The sequence below is a fragment of the Nelusetta ayraudi genome, unplaced genomic scaffold (genome assembly GCF_046127955.1).
Source record: "Nelusetta ayraudi isolate G7.1 ecotype Tasmania unplaced genomic scaffold, CSIRO-AGI_Nayr_v1 ptg000082l, whole genome shotgun sequence".
In the NCBI taxonomy this organism is placed as follows: Eukaryota; Metazoa; Chordata; class Actinopteri; order Tetraodontiformes; family Monacanthidae; genus Nelusetta; species Nelusetta ayraudi.
In genome coordinates, this window is record NW_027466132.1 from 21,837 (window position 1) to 31,511 (window position 9,675).

The 9,675-nt window shown below is 45.3% G+C and overlaps 1 protein-coding gene across 1 annotated transcript; it reads right to left on the reverse strand.

Annotated features, from left to right (window-relative positions):
• Positions 1-3,048: 3,048 nt before the first annotated feature.
• On the reverse strand, positions 3,049-8,726 carry blk (BLK proto-oncogene, Src family tyrosine kinase). The gene is made up of 13 exons (XM_076044636.1): positions 8,648-8,726; positions 8,322-8,520; positions 8,205-8,235; positions 7,786-7,879; positions 7,586-7,684; positions 7,389-7,492; positions 7,137-7,289; positions 6,340-6,492; positions 6,082-6,261; positions 5,558-5,634; positions 4,703-4,853; positions 4,238-4,369; positions 3,049-3,805 (listed from the first exon to the last, which is right to left on the reverse strand). The coding sequence occupies exons 2-13, from the start codon at positions 8,397-8,399 to the stop codon at positions 3,603-3,605; spliced, it is 1,455 nt and encodes a 484-aa protein (XP_075900751.1). The 5' UTR covers positions 8,400-8,520; positions 8,648-8,726; the 3' UTR covers positions 3,049-3,602.
• Between the last annotated feature and the right edge of the window lie 949 nt (positions 8,727-9,675).

Genomic DNA, 9,675 nt, shown 5'->3' on the forward strand with positions numbered 1-9,675 from the left:
TCCAGCGCCTTGTTACTACGCCAGCGCTCACATAATCACATTTCCTAGTAGTTACCGGTGCCCTTGACTCATCATTGAGCTCCACCAGGTTGATCAATCGGCATACACCGTGTGTGTGTGTGTGTGTGTGTGTGTGTGTGTGTGCGCGCGCGTGAGGCTGCTTCTGGCCGATGGCTTAAAGGCCTCTATAGTAAATGAGCTGACGTAGGCTCGTATATCAAGAAGAAAAATATCAATATGCAGAAAGCTTCCCAAAAATCCTTCCTCATCAGTGCCATGGGAATTGATTATAAATTGTGCCCCTTGTGCAGATTTCTTAGGTATTGGCTTCATCTGAGAAAATTCCATTAGCATGAATGGACTCTGCTCGAGTCAGAGAATGAACGCACTTCGTCCGCAGTCATTTCCTCTCATCTGTTCTCCTCAACATTTTCTGTTTTCATTTGGGCTTAACACCCAACCCCTACCCTAAGACCAACCCAAACCCTATCCCCAACCCAACGCCAAGCCTAACCCCTATCCTAATACCCAACCCCTACCCTAAGACCAACCCAAACCCTATCCCCAACCCAACACCAAGCCTAACCCCTATCCTAACACCAACCCTAACCCTAACCCCAACCCAAAAACACAACCTCAAACCCAAAACCAAATGTAACTAACTGGCCCCAGAAAAACAATGGACTTGGCTACTTCAATCACACTGTCAAATACAACAACATAAAAAAATTACGTAACCCAAGTATTACATGATGCTAGTGTACAACATTTCCCCTTTAATAACCCCGTCCCCCTGCTCTCGGCTCATTCATGCGAAGTGCATCATTTCGCAAAAATACTTTGCCCGCCTTGCCCGTTTCATGAGTGCCCACATCTATTAGAGCGAACACTCCTGATTGATGGACTCCATTAAACAGAATCACATCAAAGCCCCAGAGTGGGGACATGTTTATGGGAGGTATTATCTCCTTTGAACACAACGGAGAGCAGCAACATTAATGGCAGATGAAAGCATTTCTCAATGACTTTGTCCCTGGCGAACTGCGCGGCAGCGAGGGGTTGTGCTCATGCTAAATAGCTTGTCGCCTCCTGCAGGGATCAGCCACCGATCTGTCATTATTTCACAAAAAGGCAGCCATAATTAAGGGATGAGCAGATGAGGGGGAAAAAAAGAGTGAAAACTTTCAGGGACTGTCAGACATTGAAGATGAAAGGCAAGTCAGAAGGTCACATAACCCCCCCTCCCCCCCCTCCTCAAAAGACATGATACATTAGAGGATTGTGATTGGCTGTGATGCTGTAACAGTTGAGGTGACTCACACCAACACGGGACAAAAAAAAGAAGCCTGTTACTCAATTCTCACTGAGACCACACAAAGTGACATGATGGTTGTGTTATCTCGTCGTTGACGCCGGCATCTGCGAGAACATCAGACACTGATTGTTTCACCTCTCGTTGCCTCTCAGTGACACCAAACGCCTGCAGCACAGTTGCTATAAAAGAAATTAAAAGCCTAACACACCACCACGTTCTCATGAGTGGGTGAAGCTCCTCCCACACTCGCTTTCTCACCCACTCGCTCTTCCTGTTTACTCCGCACACAAACATCGCACGCACACACATCGATTTATGATAAGCATCTCAGCCTGTGGTCTTTCAAATAGTTGCAAAGAAAGAAAAATATATATATATTTCCATTGCAAGGCGTCTACTGGAGTCGACTGTAGGGGGGGGGGGGGGCAAAGCACATTTACCGGCACAGCAGCAGTGAACGTCCATGAACGCTCGCTGACATTAGCACGGCTGCTGAGGTTCAATAGAAACAGTAATGCAACAACAACAAGTGTTGAAACAGAGAACCGACAACACGCAGCAAACTGGAACATCAAAATTAGATAGCAACACTACTCATGACAAACAACATTATATGCAAGGGATCAGAGGCGCCTGTACCTCTCCTGTGCTAACTTACTACTTACTCCGCGCTCTGACGTCGTGCAACGAAGCAGTGATCAGAAACTGTGTGACACTGCCCTCTGCAGGCTGACTGCAGAAAATCATTCTATTTCCTTTTTCCTTTTTTTATTTTTTATTTTTATTTCGATAGTCATGTATTTATCTCTGGCATATATATATATATATATATATATATATATATATATATATATATATATATTTTTTTTTTTTTTTTTTTTTTTTTATCAATCGCCATCAGAAATTCTTATTGTCATCACTTCACCGAGGACCACACCCAATAGCAAATGGTTGGTATTTATCCTGCAGCTGAGCAAAACACACACAACATAGATTGTTGCTGCCTCTGCATTCCAGTGCCGTAAAAAAGAAGCAACAGATCAAGTCTGCATGTCATGTAAACAGACATGTTATGAGCGTGCCTTTTCTGGCCATTTGGCACTCAGGGAATGCTGAATTACACTTCCTGTTTCCTGTTCTTTCAGGAAGCGGCAGGGTTTAACCCCTGGCTACCAGGCTGCTCCACTCTCTTATCTCCACTGTGGTGTTCAGGCACCGCTGGGAGGCTTCAGTCCCGCAGGTTAGCTGGAAGCTTCCTGTCCGAAACTGATGGCCTGCTTCATAATGCAGTCTCGACTTTTTTACTTTATGAGGTTCATGATTTCACATCCTCTCTCATTTCTTAATCAAATGGCATCATTTGAAGTTTTTGAAGTCTCAAAGGATAATCAAAAGAAATGCAAAGCCTACAGTTCTAATTCTTATTGTCTGTATATATATATATATATATTTTTTTTTAATAAGAAACAATCCTACTTCCCGTTGTCTTAAAAAGAACTGTCCAACTTTAAAAAGGGGGAAGTAATACACTCTTGCAGCGGTACGTCATGGAAAATGTTTTTTTTTTTTTTTTTTTTTTTTAAAGAAAGACAAAAACAAATTTAGCCTTCAAACAACAAACTGGAGATTGAGAATGTCAGCAAAATTCAAATGAGAAAAATACTTCTTCTTTTTTTTTTTTTTTTAACAAGAAAAAAATGTCTTTGAATAAACTGAAGAGCACACAGGGGTGCTAAATGTTGTAAATACATTTATTAAGATAAGTCATATAATTAAGTGCAGCATTTATTTATTCATTTATTTATTTATTTATATATTACAAGGTCCTTTCCTTTATAATGTGCCCGGTTTAAAAAGTGCAAATATTTTGCGCGTATTCTCAGAGGGTTTTTTGTACCATGTGGAGGCTGGATGTGCAGCTGTGCCTGTGGCGACCTCCGCGGAGCCCAAGCTTTTGTTCATGCAGTTCTCGTCACGCTCTTCGTAAATTCCATCAGCGACAGGAGGGTCTGCAGTCTCACAAAGCTTTCCATCTAAGTTCTTTATATTTTTCTTTGATTGCTTTCATATGTTTGTCAGATATTTTGAGTCGCTTGTATAGTGAAAAAAAAAAAAAAAAAAAAAGTAATGGCGAAAAAGTGTCCATTAGAAACGAGCTCGGAAAAAAACAAACAAAAAAAAAAAACCAGTTGTTGCACATCCTCAATCCTTCCGAGGCTGACGTCAGGGTGTCGGAACATTTCGCTCTCATTTCTGTGCCAGAAGGAAACGTTTCCTTTTTCTTTGATCAAGGCTGTTTCTCGTATTGTCCCTCTGTGGCAATGAAGAAGTCATTGAGAGTGCCCTGCAGAAAATCAAAAGTGGGCCGCTCCTCGGGCTTCTGCTTCCAGCACGTGGTCATGATCTCGTGCAGTTCCTCTGGGCAGCTGTCCGGGCGCGGCATCCGGTAGAACCTGTCCAGGCTCCTGACCACCTCCGGGTTGGTCATCCCTGGCGGGGAACGACAACGACGGCAGATTAGCCCACCGGGTTTTTAGGATTTAGGATTTTCTTTTTTCAATGTGCAGAGAAACGCCTGCAGGTGTTTTTTAGTCATCCAAGTTTAAATACCGTATATGGGAGCTAAACATTTAACAGATTTTCTGTTGGAGTTTATAAAATGCTCCTGTTTGCTGAGAAATTTAACATTTTCTTAAAAAGGCCGTTTTTAGAACGATGACGATGACTTTATAAATTACATTATATATATACATACATATATATATATATATATATATATATATATGTATGTATATATATACACATATACATATACATGTATATACACACACACATATATATATATATATGTGTGTGTGTGTGTGTGTGTGTGTACACATATATTACACCTTTTCCTCTAAGTATCTTTCTGTCTTGTCATACCTGGGTAGGGTATCCTTCCAAACGTCACTATCTCTGTGAGGAGGATTCCGAAGGACCACACGTCCGATTTGATGCTGAAGGTGCCGAAGTTGATGGCCTCCGGTGCCGTCCACTTGATGGGAAACTTGGCGCCTGTGTTTGCACGAAATAAGGTGAAAAAAATATATATTCAAAAAAGAACTCAGTGTTAATTCACGATAAAAAAAAAAGTGTACTAGTGTATTTTTTGCCTTTCCATTGTCTGATATGTGGAGCGTTCATAATTATTTACATTATGTTCTTTTTACATATTTACTTCTTTATTTTAATGCAGCAAACAGCTGATTTTTACTCAATTTTCAGCAGTTTAATTGATCAAACGTGACTTTACTTTATTTAAAGGGGTCATTTGGATTTTTCTTTTGTTCATTTTGACTGACTAGGGCCTCGAAGGCACCGCCCCGACACACGTTTAGCGTACTGCACCTTCTTGAGCCGTGTACTCGTTCTCGATGATCCTGGCCAGGCCAAAGTCTGCGATCTTGCAGTGCAGCGTCTCGCTAACCAGGATGTTGGCCGCACGCAGGTCCCGGTGGATGTAGTTCTTCCTCTCGATGTAGGCCATGCCTTCAGCTATCTGCCATGTTGCAAGCACGACAAAAGTTTTAGGCTTTATTTTTTGTTTTTAAAGGGACTAAATGCCGAGACCTAAAATATCGCCACCCGTCCGAGTTAACTGAGGTGGTGTTTTTGGCTGTTGGCTGCAGTCAGAGTGCACAGAGGCCTCGGTTTGTGTGAGTAAACTGATGTTTACATGTCTGATAGCAAAGAAGCTTCAAACCGGATGCACCAACCCTCTCAGGAAGTGAAAATGCTTCTTCTTTCTCTTCTGTTTGGGGCAGACAGAGCTGTAGGCTGCGCACTCTGGATGGAAAATTGCACTATTTCCTGTCCGGATGTTAATAATTGACATGGGGGGAGGTTCTTAAAACCAGACGAGTTAGTGGCCCACCACAGAACCCACACGACTTACTGAACACAGTTTCCATGTACACATTGGTGGCGGCTACAGTCACACATTCACACACACACACACACACACACACACACACACACACACACACACACACACACACACACACACACACTCACAAACCAGCGTTTGAAAAGCTGCTGTCAACAGCAGCCAGTGAGTAAAATTAAATTCTTTTGAAGGCGAGTGTCGTTTTGTTTTCGACAGAACTTGAACTTTCACATTAAGGTCGAGTCAGCGGCGATGAAAACGTCCAAGTTAGAGCCAAAGACAAAGGTTAAGTGACCGGCGTTTTCACTCTGGCTCACCTGCGCTGCCATGTCTATCAGCTTGTTCATTTTCAGCTTTCTTCCCACATCTGTTTTTAGAAAATCCAGCAGGCAGCCTGCGAGGAAGGAAAAAAAGGCAACTTTTGTTTGTTTTTTCTTTGTCATGTTACCAAGACGGGCGTCTGGACTCGAGTCAGAAGGTTGTAATTGGAGAGAATCTGGACAAATTTTAAAATAAAAAAAATTAAAAAAAGGAAAGGAAAGGAAAAAGCTTCTTTTTTTTCCATTCATGAACAACCCATGGACAATTTAAAAAAAACTTGTGGTAAACATTTGTGGTCTATGCGGAATATACAGTCATTTTATCGAACACACAATGTCCTGATTGGAACATCATCAGTGAGTGACGACCTCGTTTTTTGATCACACCCTTTCTGAAATTGGCGCAAAGAGAAAATAAAAAGGGAGGGGACTTTGTGTGAGCTTAGCATGAACTTACTCATTTCTCAACAGATTGCTGCCAATTATTACTGTTACTGTTACTATTAACCGCCTCCTCTTACCGTTGACCATGAACTCGGTCACGATCAGGATGGGCTCCTTGGTGACCACGGCGTGCAGCCGCACCAGCCTCTCGTGCTGCAGCTGCTTCATCAGGTTGGCCTCCTCCAGGAAGGCCGAGGGCGCCATCGTCCCCTCCTTCAGGGTCTTGATGGCCACCTTCTGGTTGTTCTTGTAGAAACCTGCCGTGCGAACAATAGCGCTCAGAGCTGCGATCAGAGGAGAGTTTGCCGAATGGCAGTCGGAAGCGTCCGTCTCACCCATCCACACTTCTCCGAACTGGCCTGCCCCCAGCTTCTTCACCATTTTCAGGGTCTCTCGAGGGATCTCCCACTCGTCGTGCGCCCACGGCTGCTGGGGCGCCTTGGGTTTGCACGGTGCGCACAGCCGCTGGCAGAGGCCGTCTGCAGTGCCTGCACGCAACAAGGGGACACACGTGACCGAGCCGCTGCCGCATTTCTCTCTTTTGTCTTTTCAGTTCTGTAAAAATGCAATTTCCAGATTTCTGTGAAACCTTTGCGTGCGCTTTTCTAAATCGCACTTGACCTTTGCGATCCAGACTTGCACTATTATCAGTCAAAGTGGAACTGTTGTAACTCAAACTCTCTCGTCACTTGCACAAACGCCACAGTTCTATTACTGTCGTACCTGCACTTTGTTGTAGTTGCAGTACATTGAATTCAGTCTGGATTTAGTTGTTTTTTTTTTTGTTTTTTTTTTTGATAATTGTTCCTTTGAGCACGACGCACAGAGACCTGAGACACCAAAATCAAATTCCTGAATCGTGTGTTCAAACTCGGCTAACAAAAATTGATTCTGATCGTGATTCTGATTCTCTTTGCGTTGCTAAGTTCTTTTGAACCTTGCTTCATAAGAGCAGCCAATCTTGAGTTTGGCCTCCTTATCTTGCCGTTTCGTCACAGGGCTGGAAACTTATCACCCCTCTCGCACAGGAAATGCGCGAGAAACATCACGGGGGTCTAATTTTTGCCCTTTTTCACTTCGACTCGAAGCCCGAGCAGACCCAACTCCCAGCCGCGCTCTTTGCTTTACTCACGGGTGTAGTACTTGACCAGTTCAGGCAGGGACGGGAAGGTGTTGGAGGGGGAGATGTAGTATCCACCTTTATCAAGGCAGCGGATCTTGTAGTGCTTCACCACGTCCCCTTCGCCTTCGCGCATGCAGTCTCTGATTGACAGCGAGAAGGATCCTGAGGGGACAGGAGAGAGGCACAAACGTGGAGTCTTTAGAGTCAAAGGAGGCGGAGGAGGAGGCGGAGGAGGAGGAGGAGGATGTCGGTGGTCCTCACCTGGGCTGGTCTCGCTTTCCCGCACCAGGAAGGCTCCTGGCTTGTTGCCGGGAGCCAGAAGCAGTCGGTCGGTCTCTTTCCTGCTAATTTCTTTAAAAAACCACCTGCAGACCAGATCGCACTCTTCAGTGTCCTTTCACAACATCACCTTGGCCTTCATGAAAACTTTGTACAACATTTCCAAGGCGGCCGCTCACTTCTCCACCTCCAGGGTGTCGGCCCGGGCCACGTAGTTGGACGGGATGAAGCCTTCCCGCCCGGTCACCAGCGACCGGGCCACCCACCATTCTCCATTTCTAAAGACAGGACGACACTTTAGATCATTATCTCACGTAAGAGCCCATCGCCCGCAGGTCGGGAGCGCTCGCCGGGAGCAGGGTCGACTGAGGCCACTCACTCCTGCAACACCTTGAGTTTGTCTCCCTTCTTGAAAGGTAGATCGCTGTCGCTTGTGCCCTTGAAGTTGTGCTGCGCCACGTAAACCACGTCGCCTGGAGGAGGGAAAGTTTCATCAGCGCGAATAATTGTGAGCGCGACAGAAAGTTGAACGAAAAACCATATTGGACCACAGTGGACCATCCTGGACAACATTGCAAAAGTAGACGGGCAGATTCTTAGCACAGGGGCTGCTCTTCCGGGAAGACCGAGTCAGGCGTTTTCACACATGCGTTTTCGTGTGAATGATCTCAACTTGTTTAAAGAAAAAAGGGGAAATTGAATCACCAGTTGACGTCTCATCTTAGAGCAAACTATTTGTCTGACAAGCAGCGGCAATGGCAGGAAGCTATAAAGACTTCAGTTGCACTGAGCATTTACCATTATCCAAGTAGTCGTTTTCACCTCTGGGCTGAAAAACACAGAAACATACGAGTTGTCGATCGCAAAAATGTTCAGCCTGGTATTATATGTATTTCTATGTGTGTTACTACTCACAATGTGGCCCTTCGGGGGCCGCTGGTTGGGTTTCCCACTGGAGACCTTCTGCGACTGGCCGCTGCAGCTGCAGCCCATCCTGCGTGCGTGACTGAGTGCGTTTCTCTGATGGGAATCGCAAAAACCTCCGACTGCTAACAAGATTTGTGCAGCGCGATGGAGCGACGCATACTCGCAGACTCTTCCTTAGTGCTTTTTTCTTGTAAAAGACAAAAAAAAAAGAAAAGAAATTATCAAATGCCACCACACCCGCACCAAGTTCCTGTTGTGAGGCACAGGCGCCTATCGTTTTTTTTTTTTTTTTTTGGTCTTTTTGCGTCCCTCACCTGATAAAGCCGATGAGCTCCTCAGTCTCGGCTCCTCCCACCGCGGGGCCTGCGACTCCGTGAGCTCATGCTTGGGCTGAAGACCAAGATGACATGTTAGAAAGGCGTCCGTGATGAAGAAAAACAACAACAACAAAATAAAGAGTTTCCTATTGAATATCTTTATATCTTGGCTAAAAGTGCCCTTACAAAAACACTTGTCATAGGAAGAAGTACGACAAAGGCCCCTCTCCCCCCTCAGCCCCAACTCTTTAGTTCATCGTTGACGGGTTTCCATGTCAGAATTAGACACAAGTGCGCGCAGATGAACAGCAAAGTACTATAAATAACCGACAGAAAGCAGAAGTCTGCAGCAGACGCCTCACCCGTTGCATCAGTATTCAAATGTACTTTGTACAGGCAAGTGTTGCTTTGGTGGGTTTTTGACGCTCATCATTAAAAAAAAACAGAAAAAAACAAAAAAAAAACCTGTCACCAATCAAATGAGGGCACACGTTTGCATTCACAGAGGTGGGTGAAATCTTCTGGCTTTCCGTGACTCTATCAGCCGTCCAGCTCATGGCAAAAGCACTTAAAAGCGACGGCAGCGACTCACCTGTTGAGTCAATGGTTCTGCCTCCAACCGTTGGTTCTGCCGTCACAACGTGGCCGTACACTCATAATTCACAACAGCAGCGAGCGAGTGCCTCCGACAGTCCAGCCGTCCTGTCCCTCTGACGTCCCCTTCATGCGTACTGTCTTCGGTTCCTGATGTCTCTCTCTCTCTCTCTCTCTCTCTCTCTCTCTCTCTCTCTCTCTCTCTCTCTCTCTCTCTCTCTCTGACACACACGCTCACCCTCAGGACTGGCCATCCCCTCCCCTTCCCGTCCTCAACACCCCCAGGGAGTCTACTTTCAGTTTACTGTGAAACCTCTACCCCCACCACCCCCACCCACCCACCCGTAGGCCCACAAACAGCCCAATCTCCAGCCAAGCAGCCGACGGAGCCTGAGTTGCTCGGCTTATCTCGGTCAATCAACTGCTTCTGA